This window comes from Dermacentor andersoni, chromosome 8, assembly GCF_023375885.2.
Source record: "Dermacentor andersoni chromosome 8, qqDerAnde1_hic_scaffold, whole genome shotgun sequence".
NCBI lineage: Eukaryota > Metazoa > Arthropoda > Arachnida > Ixodida > Ixodidae > Dermacentor > Dermacentor andersoni.
In genome coordinates, this window is record NC_092821.1 from 110,188,571 (window position 1) to 110,211,028 (window position 22,458).

Below are 22,458 nucleotides of genomic sequence, written 5' to 3' on the forward strand. Positions count from 1 at the left end.
ACAGCAAACGTCGATGAACAGGTGATTTCGGCTATGTGACGGGGCAGGCTCTCCCAGTCGGTTGATGATCGGCAAAAGAAAGATGCAGAAGGTTGTAGTATGGCTGCGTGGACGGGTTACTTGCGAGGAATGCCCCTGTACGCAGGGAATGGCGAGGGGTTGGGGCCAACACATATGGTGCACGATGAAGCGAGCTGTAATAAAACGTATGAAAAAGGATTAACGAATCAATGCGACACCGGGATGATAGCGTGTTTGGTTGGCGTAACGCGCAGGTGTGACTCCTGTGATATCGGCTGCACTTGAACGCTTGCGGCCGCGTCGCCCCCCCCCCCTCTGTCGTCACGCGCGTGACAGCTTTCGAAGCGTTTGTTTTGAGCGTCGTGTTTCTGTTGTCATCTTGCTGCGGCGACGCCGTGTCCCTCTTATTGGTCGTGACATTCCGCTTTTACGTTTGTTTCTTTTGAGCGAAGGTTTCCGTAGGCTTTCCCCCCCCCCCCACTTTCTGCGAACCGAGTAAACTTGGCCGATCCCGGAAACAGGGCAATGTGGTGACTTTTAATCGGTGAGCCTATTCTCGTACCGTGTCAGTGCACGATATGTGTGACCTCGCAGAAGTTCGCGGCCCGATTCTGGCAAGCGGCCCATATCCAAAGTCACAGCACCCAGAAGCCTCACATGGCGTTCACCAATTCAGGAGGTAACCCATACGTGTCCCCAGCAGGCATATATATATATATCACCAGGTCTGCCGGCATAAGCGGTCGCGCCTGGCTCGGACAATTGTCCTCCCATGGTTTCGATCCTTCCCCCAAGTTCTTCAATCTCTGCAGCTCACAGTGACTGCGCAAACGTTGTTCTTCGCAAACAAACACAAGTCTTGTGCAGCATTCGTTCATTGCCTGCGCACACGTACAGGCCTTTTCACCGGTATATATAGTAATGTCGTCTGCTGTACACTCCACGCGAAAGAAGCGCTTCGATCCTGCGTAGCTGCGTGTCGCGTAGATATGCATTGCGTGCGTTCACTCCATTGCCGCTACGTCGCCGAGTCCGGTCGTCATTTCGTTTTTTCCCCCTTCTGCATGAACACGAAAGTGCCCACAGTTCACTTCATTATTATGCTTACCATCTCCAGTTGCTGAAGCTTTTTTTTTTTTTCTTCTTCCTTGAGCGGTTGCAACGTCTGCCTCTTCGTGTCACTGTCGTCTGCTCTGCCCGCTTAAGCAGACGACGCGAAAAGTGTCTCGCTGGTCGCAGACTAGGGAAGTTTGTCTGCTTGCGGAAACTCTGCTTATCAACCTTAGCGCTGCCAAGGCCGAAGGTTGACCAGTGCATTTTCCCCCACCCCGTCCTCTTGGCATTGACTAATTGTTCGATTTTCTGTTGCATTTCCTCTCCTATCGCAGATAACCATGACAGACGAGGATGTTGTGATCACTGGCTTCTCAGCCTACTTCCCCCAAGCAGACCACCTTGCCGAGTTCAAGGAGAAGCTCTACGCCGGTGTCGATTTAGTCACAGAGGATGAGACGAGGTGGCCTCGAGGTACGTATACCAAATAACACTGTCATGTATCCATACTGCATTCCCGCCCGAAGTTGTACGATGCCAGTCAGCTTTCAGCTGCTATAATTAGGTGTCCGGCTATAGCCGTAGGTGTCCCACTAGCCAAATGGTGAATTTAATTTTTAACCGGGACAAGTTTACATCGCTTCATGTTAGCTACACTGTAAGAAAAAAAATTACAGCCTTTGGGGTTGATCTTGTTTCTAAACAGTATTCGCCATCTTGTGGGCGCTTCCTGTAATCCTGCATTTTCGTACGTTCAGATTGCGAACGGTATGCGCGCTTATCAGCGTGTGAGCGCAGTGGCAAGATAAGCTCCAAATGGCGTAACATTTTTTAGTGTAAACCAACTGGATCTCCAGTTTAGGACTCGGTTTCCTACGTATTTCACCGGCAGGTATTTAATCGGAATAAGTAAGCTTATGCGCCTAGTTAATAATAAATATATTTAAACAACGGGCTGAGAATTCAACTTTCCACTGACACCAGTGGATTGTTAACATGGGACCAGCTAATCGCACTGGTTAAGCTATTTGAAATTTATCAGCCGAAATGAAATAAGCTTCACTGTTGCCGATTGCAGGTACCAGTGGTGTGCTGCTTCTGAGCAGATAAAAGTAGTTGATTTGCCCTTCGAGCAGTTGCCTGGCATCCTAATAAAGAGCGTGAGGTGATGTTATAGGACTTAATTGTCGTTATTATATATATTCTCCCATATCAGTCCCTGCATTCGTGTTGAACGCATACACAACGCGAGAAAAGAGAGATCAACATCAACCTTGTTGCCCCCAATCACCGCCCTATTGAATCCCGTTATGCCCGCTGTGCATGAGCGTGGTTCGTCGCCTCCCCCCCCCCCCCGTACGGTCTAGATTTCGCATGCTACCCGACAAATGCAAATACTGCATATTACGTGCGCGGTCTCCTGTTAAAGGGAACACTGTGTAACGTGCGGCGTTTGCTTCGCTGGTACTCTAGCTGAGAGTGCCGGATAGCTACAGGATGGATAAGCAGGTGTATGAGTTAGCTACAACTGTGCCAGCGCCGTCGACCACACGTCGCTCGCTGCAAAGCCAGGCGATTTTACGGTTGTTCGAAGGAGATATGTTCGCGCGCGCTCTGCATACTCTGTACATCCACGTAACGCACTGAACGTCCACGTAGCGCACTGAACGTCCACGTAGCGCACTGAACGTCCACGTAGCGCACTGAACGTCCACGTAGCGCATTGAACGTCCACGTAGCGCACTGAACGTCCACGTAGCGTACTGTACATCCACGTAGCGTACTGTACATCCACGTAGCGTACTGTACATCCACGTAGCGTACTGTACATCCACGTAGCGCTGTCTAAAAAAAACAACAAAAAAAACACGCGCTCCTTCCTCGCGGCCTCGCAGGTCTTCTGGGCCTCCCCGAGCGATCGGGCAAGATCCGCGACCTGTCGCAGTTCGACGCGCAGTTCTTCGGCGTGCACCCCAAGCAGGCGCACGTGATGGACCCGCAGCTGCGGCTCTTCCTGGAGACCTCGTACGAGGCGATCGTCGACGCCGGCTACGACCCGGCGACGCTGCGCGGGCGCAACGTGGGCGTCTTCATCGGCTCCTCCGAGTCCGAGACGGACGAAGCGTTCAACGTGGACACGGACAAGATCGACGGGTACGCGCTGGTCGGATGCTGCCGGGCCATGTTCTCCAACCGCATCTCCTACTCGCTCGACTTACACGGTGAGCACGCCGATCCTGGTTCGATCGCGTCACCTTGTTCGAAGCTTCTTGCGCGTCATATGACTAATCACGTGAAGTGGGGGGGGGGGGGGGGGGTGACAGCGGGAGCCCATCTCGGCCGCGACATCTCGGAGTCGGTGATGGTTTGCTAATTAGCGCTATACGTGAATTAGTGGAAATTCGCGAGTACTAGCTATGCTAATTTGGTACAAATGAGAACCAGCAAGTGTTAACTATACGGTTTCAACATGAATGAAAACCTGGACTAGTTACCTAAGACTAGTTAATTGCATTTCGGCTAGTTGGTCTGTCATATCGAGATCCCAAATAGAGCTTAAAAGGCAGAGACATAAAACGTTCTTGTGTCTGTCCTTGTCTTTATACCATAGTAGTGCATCTCCTAGCTGTTGTCCATATGTATTTTCAGTATTGTAGTATGAATAGTCTCATGCTCAATCCACTTAAGCGATGCCTAACAACATAGTTTCAGTGCCAAGAAGGTTTTAGATTGGGCTTTAAGTGCCGTTCTCGCCGCATTCCCGACAGGCCCGAGCTTCACAGTCGACACGGCGTGCTCGTCGACGATGACGGCCCTGAACCAGGCCATGCTGGCGCTTCGTTCCGGACAGTGTGAGGCGGCCATTGTGGGTGGCAGCACGCTCACGCTCAAGCCCACCACGTCTCTCAACTTCTTTCGCCTGGGCATGCTCTCCCCGGACGGCAAGTGCAAGGCATTCGACTCGGACGGTGAGTGTTTGTTTATTGCAGATATGTGCTAATGATCATAGATATGAACTGTTACAGAAGGTCTGCAGTTGTCAGATTATCACCAGATAAAACTACTTGTCAGCAGGGCAGCATAATAATGGTGCTGGTCAAAGTGATGCCAGTGCTTAAATCATGTGTATTTATTATTGAAACCACATTAAATTAGTCTTAGCGTATAAGTAACGCTCCAGTCACACTATGAGTTCAAAGCAAAATAAGTGCATGTTCTCTTTGCAATGTCTTGGTCTCGCAGAAAAAGCAAAGTTGTTAGGAACAGCATTTCCAAAAATGTGTGGGTGAGCAGTATGCAATAGTGTTCAGGCAACCGCTGAAATTGATTGACTCTGGTGAATGGTTGAAGAATTTTCGTACACAACGTAGGAGGTAAATCCACCAGCAAGCAATGATCAGCACTCCATGTGTGTAGATTTAGGAAATATCGTACGATCAAAGATGCCAGCACTGTCGCACTTTTTCCATTCTGTGGTGATGGACAGATGTTCCGAAACTAAGTCGCTGTACCGACATGCAGGAAAGGGATACGTCCGAAGTGAAACCGTTGGCGTCTTCTTCCTTCAACGGGCTTCCGAGGCCCGCCGCATCTACGCCAAGCTGATCCATGTCAAGGCCAATGCAGATGGCTACAAGACAGAAGGTATGCATCAGAGGAAGTTGGCTCTCATCTTTTCGCACAGAGCTTGAGATTATAAAGCATGTATCCGTACGAAGTGCGTGTGACATTGCAAAGCTTTAAGGCTAAACCCCATTAGCGCGATTTTGCGCGCGACAGCGACGAGCGACGGGTTCACGCGACGGATCAGGCCGTCGCTTGAACAGATCGCTCGGTCTTGTCGCGCGATCGCTCGGTTTTGCAAATCTAGAATTCGTCGCTCGTCGCCCGGAAGTGCTATGAGCGACTAGCCAATAGCGCAAAGCCGGAACTGGATGTACATAACTCCAGTACTTCCGATTGTCGCACGGAACGAGCAAACGATTGAATTTTTATAGGTGCAAGGATAAGAACCTACTGCAAGACTTTCAGAAATATCTTATGCTGCTTTTTACAGTAAAATACATCAACTTAAGTTAATAAAGCACGCGTCACGCTAGTTTCGGCGCCTATATTGCTGCCCTCATACCGGCAACACTGGGGAGACGTCGCTCGAAGTCATCGCTCGCATGGGGTGCAACTTGTAGGCGACGAGCGAACGCGACAGCCATCTCCATCGCGTCGCTTGTCGCTGTCGCGTGCAAGATCGCTTGCATGGGGTTTATACTTTAGCCTGCTCGTGAACAGATTTAAAGTTTACGGAATACTGAAGTGCCAAAGACGTCGACGGGAGCGGCGTCGCTGGTGAAGCCATCTAGCGACACTTCGTTCAAGTTTGACACGTCAGCACCGTTTCACACGTCTATGTCGCGGAACTCCGGTGTTCCGTTACCTGTAAAGCATTTACGGACACGCTAAAACTCCGCAGCGTTTCACCTCGCACTCACGCCGCCATGTTTGCTTGCTCTGCGTTTCAGGGATCACGTTCCCGTCGGGCAAGGTTCAGGAACAGCTTCTGCGCGAGGTCTACACGGAAGCCAAAGTCGACCCACACAAAGTGGGCTACGTCGAGGCCCATGGCACGGGCACCAAGGTTGGCGACCCGCAGGAGTTGGGTGCCATCAGCAACGTCTTCTGCGGGCCTGGCCGCGAGAAGCCGCTCAAGATCGGCTCCGTCAAGAGCAACATGGGGCACTCCGAGGGCGCGTCTGGTGAGTAGAAGTTGGATGCACACCACAGATTGATTATCGTGTGGTGTGGATTATCATGTGATTAAGTGTCTCAGATTGATCATCGTGTGGACCAAGTGTCTCTGCTTTTCCCATATAGGTCCAGCATTTAGCTGTTCAGCCATTTGTTGGTGGCCTGACAAGGTCAGCGCAATAATTCTGTTTGTTTCTCAGAGGTCGGCAAGATTGCATTGCTTGCCAAACTAGCTGTGATGTGAAAGCGTTCATCTGCCCGATTCCTAAACTATGGCCGAATGCTTGTCATGGCTGTAGTATCCAACAGATAAGGGGAGGAGTGAGATTTTCGTGAAATGTTATGTCGTGGAAACTGCTCGTTGAAAGGAATCCTTTAGAAATATTCTTCCTTTTCGCCATGTTGTTCTCACACGATAGTCCGGAGGGTGTGGCATGTATATATACATATCTGTTATACCTGTAGCGACTTTCATTGACATAGCTTGGCCACATAACCAAGCAATATTAATGCTCGAAGTTCTGGATATAAGCAGACTGTAGTGTGTAGCTTAAAAACCACATCACCTGGTTTCTTTATAGTGAACTTGAATTTGTCTGTTTTCTTTTTGCTATGTAAATACATTTTAGAGTGAGCCTTCTCTGCTTATTCAGTCTTTCTTGACGTTATTGAGTACGTCGTCGAGCAGTGAAAAATTGGTCTAGTTTGTGTTCTTTCGTTTTGTTGTGCACCGAGTGCTACAGTTGAACCTCGTTTAGTGAAGTCGAATCCGACAGATACTTTCCGTACATCCAATATTCGTTATCAAGCGTATGATTGTCACCTGCATGCCAGGCATTTGATTTGCTATGTCGTTATTTCCGATAATTCGGTATTTCTGTGGACTGCACTGACAACTGCAGAAGTACACACCAGACAAAGGCGCTCCAGTGACCTTGTCTGGTGTGTCTTGTTGTTCGTAGTGCTTAGCGCATTACAAGGTTAAACCCATTTGAAGCCTGACCAACGTTCGTTCATGTTCTCACCTGTTCTTGCCACCAGGCGTCTGCTCAATGGCCAAGGTCATCCTAGCCATGGAGACGGGCACCATCGCGGGCAACCTACACTTCAAGGAGGCCAACCCCAACATCCCATCTCTGCACAACGGCACCATCGAGGTGGTGAACAAGCCGTCCCCGTTCCCTGGTGGCCTGGTGGGCATCAATTCGTTCGGCTTTGGCGGCGCCAACGTGCACACCATTCTGGAGGCAAACCCGGCCCCGCACGTGGACAGCCTGCCGCGCGAGAAGCCAGAGCTGCCCAGGTTGGTCCTCATGGCTGGCAGGAACAAGGACTCGCTGGCGGTGAGCTGCGCCTTAGATGTTTTTTGCCCCGTGCTTGTGCTCTGCAGAAATGTTTCAACTAGTAGTCTGTTATTTTGCAAGATGGGTATTTGTGCATGCAGACATTCTTGTAGAAAACGCATGTTCTTAGTGGTTCGTAATCTTTCGCGAGGTTTCCTGCCTTGCCGCTTTCGGTGTTGACACCGTAGCCTACGAGAAATTGCAATGGACTGAACAGAAATCTGCTGCAATGGACCCAGCAGTGCCATTCTGAAAGACATCTGCAGTGTTGCTGTGGCTTGGTAATTTACGTGCCATTTGTGGCAAACACATTTGTTGCAGTAATGAGTGTCTGTAGAACAATCACTGTAAGCATTGCATTGGCATTGCGGCCTCGGCAGTAGATAGAATGAACGCTAGCATAAAAAACGTGAACATAGTGAGTGTATTTTTGTATCATACACGACTTCGCTATGAAAACGTTCCACTGACATCTTGATAAACATATTAGTGCCAATGTGATAGACATCGTCTACTAGCAATTATGTACTATTGTAACATTCGTCTGGGTGCACAGTAAGTTTCGTTAGCACCGTTAGACTGCCGTACTTGCAGTTTTTCGTATGCCTTAATTATTGATCCCCCCCCTTCCGCAGAGCACTCTGGACCGGGTCGAAGCTGAGGGTCCATACCCAGACTCGGCATACGCCCTCCTGAACAAGGTTGGTCAGCCCAGCGTGAACCAGTTCCCATACCGAGGTTTCGCCGTGCTCCCCGTTGATGGCTCGGGCAAGGACGCCATCAAGGTGTCCGAACAGGCTCCATTCGAGAAGCGACCCCTGTGGTTCGTCTTCACCGGCATGGGCTGCCAGTGGAACGGCATGGCCCGCCAGATGATGCAGTTTGACGTGTTCGCCAACTCCATCCGCAAGTCTCACGAGCTGCTCAAGCAGTTTGGCATCGACCTCGTCGACCTGGTGACCAGCGACAATGCTGACAACCAGACCATGGTGTCACCGTTCGTCTCCATCGCAGCCATTCAGGTGTGCCTTGCCCCTTGTTGAGACTTGAGAGTTTCATTCCTGTCTGAACCCTGCCCTGCTGCGATGAGCGCTATGTCGTGTCTATCAGTAGTCGTAACACGGCGTGGTGCGATTATGGTGTGTTCTGTTGCTGTGGTAAAACTTGAAATCTGGTGGCGCAAGGCGTCTGTAAAGGGCCCTTCAGATGTACGCTGCTGTTCATTTGGGTGGCCATTCAGATGCGGGAAACGATTATAAAAAGTTGCATACATACTTTTGGCAAATGCCATAGACGTGTATATTGCTGCTTATGCTGGCTACAGCTTCTGTGGTAATACAGTAATTTTCTACTTGAGAGTCTCTGCATCGGCTCTTGGTCGTGCAGTGTCCGATTTGAAAGGTGCGTTCGCAAGCAGCCGCTTGTGTTTCAAACATTTGACTGTGTGCGTCTGTGGAATTTTCCATTTGTCTCCGTATTCCTTTGCGACGGCAGTGAAATTACGTTGTGTTGAACTCATGTACAAACACACTTCATTAACATTGAGGTCCTAAATGCGTAGTGTCCGTGGACAAGAAGTTGCAACAAGTTAAATACATGTTGAGATTTCATTATATTTGAGTTTGTTGTATTGAGGCTTAACTGTGCTATAATTTGCATATAACCCGGTTTCCTGCACCTTGCTACAAGTCCTGCATTTAGCTACATTGCTTGTTTGTGCTGCCCTCTGTCATTTGTAGGTGGCGCTTGTCGACATGCTTCGCGCTGTTGGTGTGCATCCTGATGGCATCGTGGGTCACTCGGTGGGAGAAATCGGGTGCGCCTACGCCGACGGAGGCTTCACTGCAGAGCAGACCGTACTGTGTGCTTACTGGCGAGGCCGCTGTGTCGAGCTGGGAAACCTGCCCAAGGGGGCCATGGCTGCTGTCGGTAAGTGTTCTAAATGTTGCTAAAACCTTTCATTAGTATATGCTGTCCTTAACGCTTGCTGCACTCTGACTGCTTTAATGTGGTGACGTGGATGTGTATGCGGTAGCACAAGGTAGCCAATGTGTTGCCATGCAGCTCTTTCTGTGGCCATTCTAAAAGAGAATAGTTTGTTCAAAGCTTGTGGGCATTGTTGAAGCTTTCTACCAATATGTAGGATTTTGTAAATTATACTGGAAATGCGATTTACACTCCATACTGAAAAGTGATGCTACGGCTTATTAACGAGGATAGTTAGGAATAATGTTGGTCGCAAGCTTAGATGGTACGGTTTATAAAGATGGATATGGCCTAGGACAAGCATGGTTGGTTACAAGCAGAGGCGGTATGGTTTATGAGGACCAGTGGTGTGGTATACAGATGGTCACGAGCATAGATGATGCGGTTTAGAAAGAATGATAGCTTGGAATTGCGATGTTCAGGAGCTTCAACATACATACTGTCGTGAGTTGGCAGAAGCTGTGTCCAATTTCTTCTTTGTTCGTCCTTGTGTGCAACATGCTACGTTTAGCGCTTTCACAGTAGATGCGAGTCTTGTAGATGCACGTGTCCTCGCGGATCTTCATCTAACCGCATTGCGCGTGCTTGTCTTCTTTGTCAGGCCTGACGTGGGAGGAAGCAAAGAAGCGCTGCCGCGACGGCGTCATCCCTGCGTGCCACAACGCCGAGGACTCGGTGACTGTGTCTGGACCGGCCGAGGCCGTGGCCAAGATGGTCGCCGAGCTCAAGGCCGAGAACGTGTTTGCCCGCGAGGTGAACAGCCTGGAGGTGGCCTTCCACAGCCCTCACATGCAAAGCATCGGACCTGCACTCCGGCAGGCCCTCGAAAAGGTGCGGTGTTGGCGCGGCCCCGGTTGTGTCACTTTTGTGTTACCCTGTTTACAAGCGATTAGCTGTTGAGATTTGATCAAATGTGCTTTGGGTTCTGTGTGCGAGGCGCAATGAGTATAGCCATCTGCAGTGACTTCGGGACCGGCTCTGCGTGGCGCCCGAGGGAGGGAGTATGGGTGATGAGATACTTCGAATCTTTGAAATGGGTTATGATAACCGTGCAGGCATGGACAGGTTATGCTGACGACTGCAGAGTTTTGCAAATAAAAGCAGGGCATTGCATGTCACTAGAGTGTGAACAATGCAATCCGGCGGTTCGGACTCTTAGTCCTAGCGCGTGCAGTATTGCCGAAGCTTCCCTTGTACTAAGCTGTAGACATTCTTGGTAAAGACAACTCATAAACATGTCTGTTTGTCATATAGTCCGTTAGACTGCGTTTTCTTTGTTTGCTTCCTTTTCTCCTTTTTATCTGTCACCTTTTTCTCGGTGCACTTCAGCCAACCAAAAATGCTACACAACCAAACTCCCAGTCTTTCATTGTTCTTATTAGCTCTTTCGTAGAGTTACCGTACTCACTGCGGCAGCATAGTGGCTATGGTGTAGTGTGGCTGAGCTCGAGGTCTCAGATTCACCCCCGTATTCAGAATGCATCTTAAGTTGAAGCCCATGCTTGACTTGATTCATACGACGCCTGGCATGCACGAGCTGAAGATGCTCCTTGCGTTTCCCACGGCGCGTTCACGACAGGCGTCGTAAAAATCAAGTCAAGCATGGGCTTCAAGTTAAGGTACGCTTCTGAATACAGTCCTGTCTACATTGGCTGCATCTCTATGTAGGTGGAATTAAAAAAAAAACTCTGGTTTACTACGATTCAAGTGAATGTCAAAAGAAAAGCTACGTGGTCGAAATGAATCTGGGCTTGTATTAACATTGGATTTTTCGGATGGTGGTACTGGCACGTGAAACCCAGCTCCAGAATTAAATTTGTCTGATACAGTTCCTGCTCGTTGTTTATCTCCCGTCGTTCAGGTGGTGCCCCAGTCTAAGCCACGCACCGAACGCTGGGTCAGCTCCTCGGTGCCCGAGAGCCGCTGGGACGAGCCGATGGCCAAGCGCTGCTCGGCCGAGTACCACGTCAACAACCTGCTCTCGCCCGTGCTCTTCCGCGAGGCCCTCCAGCACGTGCCCGGCGACGCCATCTTGGTCGAGATTGCACCGCACTGTCTTCTGCAGGTGAGAAGAGACCACTTCTATTCAGGGGGGGGGGGGGGGGGGGGGGGGGGAGAGAGCTCGCATCGTGGTTCATACACTCCCTCAGCTCGCTCCCAGTAGGACCGAATACTTGTCTGATTTCGTACAACCACTCTTCATATGTGCTTCATATATGCCTGTCATATATGCTCGTTTTCTCATTGGGTACATTATTTATTTCCTCTGTGACAGAGGCATAATTATATCTGTATGGTTGTAAAACTTACTTCTTTTTCCCCACTAATTCACTTGGTCAATAACAGGGCTTAAAGCTTGGACAATGCGCTCTCCTCACCTTTAAGATTTACCGGAAGGGGGGCAGCGCCCTCTTACTTGCAAGAATTAGCCATTTCTAGAGAGTGAGATGAAGCCTCTATTACTACAGTGGTTACTAACACATCCTCGCCGTTCCTGGTGGCCAACGTCAGACGTGGCGGCTGACAATTGTTTGAATGAAGTAATGAATATAACAAAGTAAGCGCGGCTCTCCATTCAGCTTCATTAAAGTGAGCTCTGTTGTGATATGCTTATGACAAACGGTGGCTGTAACGAAGGCATTTTCGTTTCCGACAGGACTTTGTTTGCACTTGTGTTGTGCCGTATAGTACCGCGAAGCTGTGATCGAGGGACCACGCTACAAAGCCCTCCATGTTCGCTACTCGCAGGCCATTCTCCGGCGCGCTGTGGGCAACGCCACCTGCCTGGGCCTGATGAAGCGCAACGACGACAACACGAAATTCTTCCTCAACTCGCTGGGCAAGCTGCACACCCTGGGCGTCCAGCTGGACCTGACCCCGCTGTACCCGCCCGTGCCGTTCCCGGTACCCCGCGGCACGCCTAGCATCGGCCACCTGGTCAGCTGGGACCACACGCAGCAGTGGACCGTGGTCGGATGGAACGACTTCTCCACTTCGGCACAGGTGAGACGCCTGCGGTTGTTGTTGGCGGAGGCGTCGTTGGAAATCGTAGTATACCTCCAGAAAAGAGCACGTTTGGAAGCACTGTGGGACCGTTTGCCGACTGTTCTTAGCGACAGCTTTCACGCGGGCTGAGTTGCAACGCTATGCCATCGGCTTTTGCCGCTGAGCCCCATGAACACCAAGCTGACCTCCAAACGTAGAACAGTGAAAACGTGAAATCGCATTGAGAGAAACAATAAGTATGGATCACCTGCTAAAAAAGAACTGTGCAGATAATTTGGCTATTCAAATTAGGTATACGCAAAGCAACTTTTGTTTTACAATCATCGATAGCTACGTTTCAGGGTGAAAATTCGAGACTCTGGCTGTTTGATTACCATTTGATACTGAGCCCACCGCGGCATGCCAGCCTTAACCACTGCACCAAAATGACTGCGGGCTCCCCTTAACACCTTCGCTGTAAAATACAATACACATTGGACGTTGATATAAGATATTATGAAGTAATTAACTGTTTCTCACCTTTATCAGTGTGTAACCGCTCAACGCTTATAATGAACATCGGATATAACAAAGCTATTTTTGTGCCTGATGCGACTGCCTTATGATGAGGCTTGACTGTACTAGATCTAGACTTTATAGAAGCTTGACAACGCTTGACAGATCGGGCTCAAAGTATGAGTAGAGTGATTCTTGTTTTGAAAAAGCGGGCTTTATCAAGAACAGGGGAGGAGGGACGCTTGTATAACTGCTTCTTTATTGTGAGTACACCTGAACATTCAGGGTAGTGGGAGATAAGGGAATGCGAGATAAGGGTACTGGAGAGACAAAAGCAAAGGGAGATATGATCTTGCCGCATCATTGGTGATCGAGACACAACTCGAGATGATCTGTGACTCCGACACAAGCAGAGCGTACTCACCGGTTTGAACTGGCACTTCCACCATAGGTTTCCGAGGAAGTCGTTGAGATCGACCTGGAGGCCAACGAGGGCGACGCTTTCCTGGCCGGCCACCAGCTGGACGGCCGCGTGCTGTTCCCCGCAACTGGCTACATGGTGCTGGCCTGGAAGTCGCTGACCAAGCGATCCGGCAAGCCATTCCACCAGGTGCCTGTGGTGTTCGAGGACGTCACCCTGCACCGGGCCACCATCCTTCCCAAGAGTGGTGAGTCGCAAATTGCTGTGTGTGTTGCCCTAATAGCGCAGTCTGCGTCTTGTGCGTTTGAGCCTACGGGAGCTGAACAGAAGGGACAGTGGACTGATCCGGGAACGTCTTCGAGGTTAAGGTTCTGGCTCCCACATGAAGCAAGGTTGTCTTAAACTTTCATGTCCCTTTCTCTTCGTGAAGTATGTAAGTGTTACCCTACATTTGACCACCATATTTAATCAATTATGTATAAAGATAAGTAAATTTCCCCTGCGCTTTTCTTGGCTATATTTTCAGTTGGCATCTGATCTTGTGAGAAAAAGAAAATTTGGGAAAGCACGAGTTGTCCACGTGATCCGATAGCGGTCGCATAGGACCACTAGTGCCTTCTCTCGTTGCTGCATGGCTAGGACACAAACTCTTGCCGTGGTGTGCTTGCCAGGGCGGCAAGTCTGAATGCCAGGGAACTCGAGAATCGTGCGGGGAAGACAAGTGTCGGGAAATGCGAGATAGTCGGGCACCCTCGCACACAATGCGATATAGAAACGGAAAGATAAAGCAATGTGCAGAAAGGGCGTAGGAACGTGCACGAAATGCATGGCTAGGCATTGAGAGTGTTTTTGTTTCCGCAGGCTCTGTGAAGTTCCTGGTGAACATCATGCGCGCTTCTGGCGAGTTCGAGGTGTGCGAGGCCGGCATGGTGGCCGCGAGCGGCCACATCCGCATGGCCGAAGAAGGCGAGAAGCTTTTGGAGAAGGAACCCCCCGGCACACCCACCGAGACCGTGGCCTACGAGCTGGAGACTGAGGACATTTACAAGGAGCTCAGGCTCCGGGGCTACGAGTACTACGGAGGCTTCCAGGGCATCATCAAGGCCGACCTCACCAGTGAGTAGTTTGCCCGCAGTTCTGCTTCCCCTTGTCCCGTACTGCATTGTAAACAGCACGGTATGCATGCGTGTGTCGCGGATGATGTAAACTTGCCTATGTAGCGTAGGATTGGCTGGGGTACAACTGAAGAAGTTGGAAGTAGCATGCTGCCAGCTTAAGGATCTTTTCCTTGGCACATAATGGCATTGAGTTCGTTTTGCACACAATAACATGAAAGTCGTGCGAATTGAACGGCATATGTAATTCAGACGTGTCCTCAGATGGAACGTGGTTCCCCAAATGATGGGGAACATGTAGACTCACAGGTGTTGTCGTCTGCCCATTCCTCTTTTTATGCAGTGGTTGCGATAACATCTCGACATGTGTCCGGAAGTTCTGTAACGAAAAAAAAAAATAATTTATAGACTTACAGTGCTGGCTTGTATCAAAGCATAGCACGCCGCCAAGGATCAGAAATGTGCTCGTAGATAAGTTTCTCATATGACAGCGTTTGCCAGATGTGGTAGCTCAGAAATGAAGTACGTGTGCTACTCTTCCGAGTGCTTGTGTACACCGGAGCTCCGCTTTTAAAAGGGCGTTTTGCAATTATGACTTTTGCAGAGCCGTATGGCAAGCTCAAGTGGGAAGACAACTGGGTGACCTTCATTGACACCATGCTTCAGTTCAGCATCTTGGGCAACCCTCAGCGAACCTTCAACCTGCCCGTCAGGATCCAGTCCTGTCGCGTTGACCCCGCGGTCCACGCCAAGGTCGTCGAGAAGGTCGGAGATGCAGGTGAGTAGCGTTGTGCATCCATTTCGTCGTATTAATCTGACATTAAGGAAAGTGCGTGATATAGCGCAAAAGTACTACAATTCGATGGTGTTTCTCTTTGCTCCAATCCTGAAGACAAAATTCTTGACGGTGGTTAGTTGGTTTATTGACGTATAGTGTTTGCTTAGCAGATGAATTGTTTTCTCTCGGCCTTTATTTGTGCACAAGCAAAGGTTGACATAGAGTGAAGTAACAACAAAAAACTTGAGCAAATATGCATGTACAGAAGTTAGAATGAAATAAGATTTTTAATATGTTTTTTTTGCTTACATAAGAAAACATAAAACCTGAGTGCTGGCTAAAATTTTGTTGCTCTATGTATTCTCTAGCTCTGTGCTGTCAGGCATAATTATATCTTTTTTTTCTAATCTCGCAATTTCTCTTTGCAGGCATCGACATTGCCTACGATCGCTACCTCAACACATGCCGCGCCGGTGGCGTCGCCATGCGAGGCCTCAAGGCCAGCATCGCCCCACGGCGGGCCGTGCAGCAGACACCTTTCCTCGAAGAATACCAGTTTGTGCCGTACGCAGACGACGATTCCGCTCGCAACGAGCGCGAGTCCTGCATCCGCGAGTACGTCGAGGTGTGCTGCGGCATCGCGCGCCGCGTCCTCGAGTCGTGCGGCAAGAACAAGGCGCAAATCTCGGACGTCATGAATGGCTTCCGCGAGGCTCCCGAACAGGTGCTCAACCGGTACCTCGAGAACCCGGGCGAGAACCACGGCCTCCTCAAAGTCCTGGCCGCCATCCAGAAACAGGCCAACGGCTCTGCCGCGTCATTGGTCGCCACCGTCCAGACGGCCCTGGCGGCCCACAAGGAGGACCTGGAACGGGACTTCCTCAACACGGTGCTCTTCGAAGAGGACCCGCTGCGGTATCTCTTGGACGTCGTGGTCGAGAACACGAGCACCAAGAAGATCCGCGTTCTGGAGTTGGCAGGCGAAGGCGGCCTGGTGCTGGCGCCGTGGGTGACGAATCTGCTGCGCCTGTCCAACATCTTGCTCAAGACGGACTACACCGTGGCACACCCGGCTCCGGACACGATTGAGGCCGAGCAGCTCCCGGAAGGAATGAGAACGGTAACGTGGGACCCTGCCTCTGCTTCCAAGAATGGCCTTCCCGAGGCTGACCTGATTGTCATGCGTGGCGTAGCTGGCACATCCGGCAAGAGCCTAGAGTCTCTGGCCGAGGAATTGTCCGCACAGTGCAAGGAGCACGGCTTCGTCCTGCTCGCCCATCGCACGGCCCTCACTCCGGCCGAGATGTTCCTGTCGACTGTCGGCAAGGTCCCGCTCCGGGTCCATGCCAGCGCGACCGTGGAGACGACGTTCCGTGCCCGCGGATTTCACGTGGTTGGCCTCAAGTCCAACAACGTCTCCACACTGCTCCTGCTCAGGAAGACGTCGGCAGTGGCCATCGACGCAGCCAAGCAGGAGGTGATCCGGGTCAAGAACGCCGGATACGAATGGGTGGAGCCCCTCAAGACCAAGGCAGCCGAATACGAGAGCAGGCCCGTTGGCGAGAATGTCTGGCTGCTCGCCGAGGACGCGGCCATCAGCGGAGTCGTGGGACTGACCAACTGCCTCCGGCAGGAAACTGGCAGCCACGTCAGGTGCATATTCAACGCCAGCGTCAAGGGATCGAACAAGGTCGCCGACTTCAGCCCAAGCAACCCGGCGTACAAGGACATACTGGAGAAGGACCTGGTCATGAACGTGTACCGCGATGGGCAGTGGGGTTCGTACAGGCATGTGGTCACGCAGTCTGACGGAGCCCCGAAGACCACCACGCCGTACGCCTTCCTGAACGTGCAGACCCGAGGCGACCTGTCGAGCCTGAAGTGGTACGAGTCGCCTCTGCGGTACGCCTCGCCGTCCGGCAGCATGGACGGTGTTTTGTGCAGCGTGTACTATGCTCCGCTGAACTTCCGTGACATCATGCTGGCCACCGGAAAGCTTCCACCGGATGCCTTGCCTGGTATGTGTCATCTGTAAATCTTGTCCCAGTTGCAATTTCTGACAGGCTATGCCTATAGTTCACTGCCTAGAGGCATAATATTACATCACCAGAGTGCTGACTGTATCAAGGAGGTGCGTTATGCTTTGTGTGCGCAAAAGCCTGCAGCAACGTCAGTGAGAAGGTGCCAGAACTAAGACGGGCTTGATGAACGAGGCTTTCTTTAAATGACACTTCTTCCCTAAACCAGTTTTCGTTGGACGGTGACTAACTTTAGCCTGTGCCTTATCTGTGAATTGAAACGAATGTGAAAACAGGAAACAGGCAACCAGAAAACAATTGCTGTTTAGCGGTAGCCTGTGTCTGCAAAGTCTTAATTCACGTTGTACTGCAGTCAAGTTGTTTAAAAAAACACCTGTACAGGTTGGAGCCTTTCAACTTACTCGAGGCCACAGGCCTAGGCTTCAAGAAAACTCAATCATGTGATGGTTTCTGTGTACCGAAAAATAAATGTGTATAAGAACAGACTATGGTAGCCATTACTTCAATGCTAGGACGTGCCTGACACGCATCTCGTTATTTCGCTTGACAAGCCATAATGGTTAGGAGAGTCGAGAATTAACTGACCCGTGGAAAAGTCAAGCGGAAAAAAAAAAACTCACCCGTTGCATCTTTTGCTCGTTCAAACAGGCAATCTGGCCACATCCGACTGCGTCCTCGGCCTGGAGTTCTCCGGCCGCGACCCGAAGGGACGGCGCGTCATGGGATCCGTGGCTGCCCAGGGCATGGCCACGGTGGTGGCCGCCGACCCGGGCTTCCTGTGGGAGGTGCCTGAGTCATGGAGCCTCGAAGAGGCCTCCACAGTTCCGGTCGCCTACTCGACCGCCTACTACGCCCTCTTGGTGAGGGGCAACATGCGGCCCGGAGAGTCCCTGCTTGTCCACTCCGGCAGCGGTGGCGTCGGACAGGCGGCCATCTCCATCGCCCTCTCCATGGGTTGCACAGTCTTCACCACCGTTGGTAAGGCGTCGAGTGCCAAAACGGAGATGCACGTTTCGCTTCGTTCTGTGTGCTTCCATATTTAGAAAGCGCGCTAGTTAGATGTGTAAAAGTATGAACAAGTAGTGGTAGCGTTAGCCTTCATGAGTCTCGTAAAAGCAGCGAAATGCTTTTGGATATTGATATTGAAAAAGAACGACAACTTAATGATGTTACATGTTTGGCCACCTTTTGGTTCTGTTGATGGTTCTTTCTTGCTGTAAGTTTGAGCTCAAGACACTGCGAAGTAAAATATATGTATATTGTTCTGTCAGATTGGCTAGCTTACGATAAATATCTGCGCCTTCTCCAGATAACCTACCTATTGGCTGCACACACTCTTCATTTGAGTAACATAGTTTGCTGGGCGAGTGAATTCATATTAGTGGGTTAATGAAACCTTCATTTGAGAGCTCTGTAATCCTCCATAATTTCATTGCTGACATATCGACGTTGGCACCATTTCGTTGTTCGTGCCCTCGCTTCATTACGAGTCTGCAGACTGCGAAATTTAGCTGCCAGAATTCGTGATGCTGCAATGTTAACGCTGTCTCGTTGTGCTGTTTCTCAGGTTCCAAGGAGAAGCGGGAGTTCCTCAAGCGCCGCTTCCCTCAGCTGGAGGACCGCAACTTCGCCAACTCGCGCGACCTCACGTTCGAGGAGCACATCCTTATGGAGACGAAGGGAAGAGGTGAGTGTGTTGATTCAATGTGGCAGCGAAGGAACTACAGCAATGAATTGAGTTCATCATGTATGCTGCCTATATTTGCAATCTTTCTATGCTAAGTGCTGTTGTCATAAGGCATTTGAGCGCACGTCATTCAGTGATGATGAGACCTGAAATCTACAGTTTTGGCTACGATTGTTTCCATAAGTGATCTGCATTCTGCACAAAAGTTATGTGAGGCTGATAAGTTGTAAAGACACGAGTTATGCTGCATATGTGGAAAATAGTTTCTGGGCTGCTAAGCACGAGGTCGCGGGATCCAGATTCTGCAATGGCGGCCGCATTTCATTGGGGGCTGAATGCGAAAACACCTGTGTACTTATATTTAGGTGCACGTTAAGGAACCCCTGGTAGTCCAAATTTCCGAAGTCCCCCAGTACGGCGTGCTTCATAATCAGATTGTGCTTTTGGCACGTAACACCCCAAAGTCAAATTTTTAATAAATATTTTTGGAGCTTAACTGCGAGAGGGATGTGGCCTAATCAAGCCTAGAAGGCTCGGAAGGGAATTGCTTGAAGTTGGTTAGGGTTCTCGCTTAACTTGGCCTCGCCTGCTCTGAAAAAAAAATTTCCTTGTTCAATCCTTTCTATCGTCACATGGCACGGACGACTAGCAAAATCTGCCTACTCTAAGAAGTGCAGATGTCCCAAATGATGCACTATATAGCTTAATGTCTCTGTGCATCAGAGGGCTTAAACCCGTTTTGAGTGCCTCCATCAGAGGTTGACTTATGACATTTAAACTAGCCGAATTCTGGTTCTCTCGTTTGACAAAATGCCCACCTGTGCCTAAAGTCTCGCCATCTTCTCTATTCAAACACCAGGCGTGGACCTCGTACTCAACTCGCTGGCAGAAGAGAAGCTCCAGGCTAGCGTCCGTTGCCTGGCAACCCACGGCCGATTCCTGGAGATTGGCAAGTTCGACCTCTCCAAAAACTCACCCCTGGGCATGTCGGTGTTCCTCAAGAACGTCACCTTCCACGGCATCCTGCTGGACGCGCTGTTTGGAGACGACCCCTTCGTTGCTGCCGACAAGCGTCGCGTCGCTGAGCTTGTCCGCGAGGGCATTGCTTCGGGTGCGGTGCGGCCCCTGGACGCCATCAAGTTCACGCGGGACCAAGCCGAGGAGGCGTTCCGGTTCATGGCCTCCGGAAAGCACATGGGCAAAGTGGTGCTTGAGGTGCGTTTGGCTTTGTTTGGTTCCTTTTAATGTCTTCCAATGGCAGGACACTAAAAATACCTTACCTGTGCATTCTCAGAAACTTGCTACACAGTTGCGTTGTGGTGGGAACTGAAATTCTGTATGTATTGTCACCTTTAACAGCAGCTATAGAAGGCAATCAAGTCGTGTTCTATCCTTCAAAGTTTGTACTGAAAAGAGAAGAGCCCCTTTTTTTGTACTTAGCTTAAGTTTTGTAACTTATTGTGTATCTAGGCCTTGCTGTAAAGTTAGAAAACTCTAGTTCATCATTCAAGACACAACCACATTGCGTTGGCACTATGCAGTTTATCATCTAAATGCTGCAAAGGAGCTGAATTTTACTTTGCTGCACTGAGAGCAGATGTCTGAAGCCAGTATGTGTCGGGTAGTTTTGCCAGTGAAACACTAGACACTCATTAAAAAAAAAAAGGAGGGGTCAACTGTTGTTTAGCTTTGCTTGAAATTTTGCTAGCACAGTTTGCTGGTAAACTCTGACAATCTCTTCAATTCAAACCATATGGACTTTGTCAATACTTATGGGCAGGTCATGGCCAATATGGCAACTGCATTCTCAATTACTCCCGTCAATTACTAACATTCATTGTTGCCGTTTCACGTGAACAGATCAGGCCGGAAGAGACTCCGCGCAAGACGACGCCCGCCACGCCACTCACGGTGGAGGCGGTGGCGCGCACCTGCTTCTACGAGCACAAGTCGTACGTGATCGCCGGCGGTCTTGGGGGCTTCGGCCTGGAGCTCGCCGACTGGATGGTGCACCGCGGATGCCGCAAGCTGGTGCTCAGCGCGCGATCCGGTGTGCGCACGGGGTACCAGAGGCTGTGCCTCCACCGGTGGCAGCACGCCGGCTGCAAGGTGGTCGTGAGCAAAGCCGACGCCTCGACCGAGAAGGGTGCCCGGCAGATCATCGAGGACGCCAAGGCACTGGGACCAGTTGGCGGCATCTTCAACCTGGCGGTGGTGAGTGTCAAAACCTGTAGTAAAATCCTGTAGAAAATCCTGTAGAATCCCATAGAAAAACTAAAACATTTGCAAGCATGCGTTAGTGTGAGGAAGGAAAGAAAGAAGTGCATTCTTCAATGGTTACGTGGTGAAAATGTGCGATCATTTTTTTGGTTCGTTCAGCAGCGTAGTAGAAAAATGGATGTTCGTAGTGTTGGAGCATGCAGTGTTGGAGCATACTGGAAACTTGTGGTATCTTTGTTGGGACGTCTTGTTTGTACAAGTAGTATGAGTTACCTCATGTCTGATGGTCTCTATGCACGTGTTTCTCACTTTAAACAGAGGGGACACATGGTACAATGGGGCAACACGCTACAAAGCGCACCGGGCCTAAGCGCGGGCTGCTGTGGCCATAGGTAATCGTGAGGACCTCCTATGTCCTGTTGAAACATTTTAGACGCATCTGTTGGTTCATCTAGTCGCATGTCAGATAGGATGCCAAATCGCGCTGTGTCTCCGGCTTGTCTGTTGACATTCTGTTCTCAAGGTGGGCTGTTTCCTGCTTCAAATACCTTGTGACAGTCGCTGATGTCTGGGCTGGAGTGTAACGTGCCCAGAAACTTGAACTGCTGGTTGTCTCATCAACTGTGTGCCATTGGTCACTCCAGAGCTGATCAGGAAAAAGAATCCCGAGAGCGGGTCGCCGATTGTCTGTTGCTTATCCTTCCATATTTGGTGCCACTTGAACGAACGAAAGATCGAAAGTTGAATTAGCAATGCACATTGGGCTTCTCATTCGCTCTGAGAGGTTGCTGTTGCTGTCGAGAGTAGCTCGAGGTTGGGGTTAACGAGCTCCATTGTATTGAAACAGGACAACCTGCTGCGTTATGTTGTTTTGCATCGAAAACAAATTCGCTTCAATTCACTTTGGCTGCTCAATTCCGAAAACCACATGCTTATGCAGATAACAAACATGGCCTTGTGATCTGATGCTCTTTCGACTGCTTCTTGTTCAACTTTGAACAGTGTGGTTTGAGCCTCGGCGAATGCTTCGTTCTCGGCCCGCAGGTCCTCCGCGACGCACTCCTTGAGAACCAAACGCCAGAGGCCTACGAGACCGTGTGCAAGCCCAAGGTGGACGGCACGCAACGTCTGGACGAACTGTCCCGAAAGATGTGTCCGGAGCTCGACCATTTCGTCGTGTTCTCCTCTGTGTCCTGCGGCCGGGGCAACGCCGGACAGACCAACTACGGCTACGCCAACTCCGTCATGGAGCGCATCTGCGAGCGACGGGTTGCTGACGGACTGCCTGGTGAGCCGACGTTCACAGTGAATGCGCGTGGGTTTTGTGGGGTGATTGTGACCTCAGTGTGTTGCATTATGATTACGTGACAGAGCTAGGTAGGCGTCACTGGTGTTTGGGTGTAAATTTGTCACGGGGCAAGTTGTCGCATCGAAGTCACCCCCGCAGCTTTGCGTGTTTCGATTTTTTGTTTCTATTTCGCTGTGTTTAGCAACAGTCGCAGCATCTGTCTCGAACCTCAAGCCGACGCAGTAATTGACTCGAAAATACCG

At 50.4% G+C, this 22,458-nt stretch overlaps 1 protein-coding gene across 1 annotated transcript in view; it reads left to right on the forward strand.

The window, feature by feature from the left end:
• LOC126529219 (fatty acid synthase-like) overlaps positions 1–22,458 on the forward strand; it is a 58,785-nt gene that overhangs the window by 28,706 nt on the left and 7,621 nt on the right. Inside the window, exons 2-21 of the mRNA XM_050176816.3 lie at positions 1,410–1,548; positions 2,970–3,296; positions 3,843–4,043; positions 4,597–4,719; positions 5,592–5,825; positions 6,859–7,160; positions 7,796–8,182; positions 8,900–9,089; positions 9,748–9,977; positions 11,008–11,211; positions 11,895–12,149; positions 13,099–13,315; positions 13,930–14,184; positions 14,788–14,961; positions 15,390–16,979; positions 17,649–17,978; positions 18,568–18,687; positions 19,547–19,902; positions 20,548–20,901; positions 21,952–22,195. Of these exons, the coding sequence (XP_050032773.2) occupies positions 1,416–1,548; positions 2,970–3,296; positions 3,843–4,043; positions 4,597–4,719; positions 5,592–5,825; positions 6,859–7,160; positions 7,796–8,182; positions 8,900–9,089; positions 9,748–9,977; positions 11,008–11,211; positions 11,895–12,149; positions 13,099–13,315; positions 13,930–14,184; positions 14,788–14,961; positions 15,390–16,979; positions 17,649–17,978; positions 18,568–18,687; positions 19,547–19,902; positions 20,548–20,901; positions 21,952–22,195 (6,226 nt within the window). The 5' untranslated portion in view covers positions 1,410–1,415. The remainder of the gene's footprint in view (positions 1–1,409; positions 1,549–2,969; positions 3,297–3,842; positions 4,044–4,596; positions 4,720–5,591; positions 5,826–6,858; positions 7,161–7,795; positions 8,183–8,899; positions 9,090–9,747; positions 9,978–11,007; positions 11,212–11,894; positions 12,150–13,098; positions 13,316–13,929; positions 14,185–14,787; positions 14,962–15,389; positions 16,980–17,648; positions 17,979–18,567; positions 18,688–19,546; positions 19,903–20,547; positions 20,902–21,951; positions 22,196–22,458) is intronic.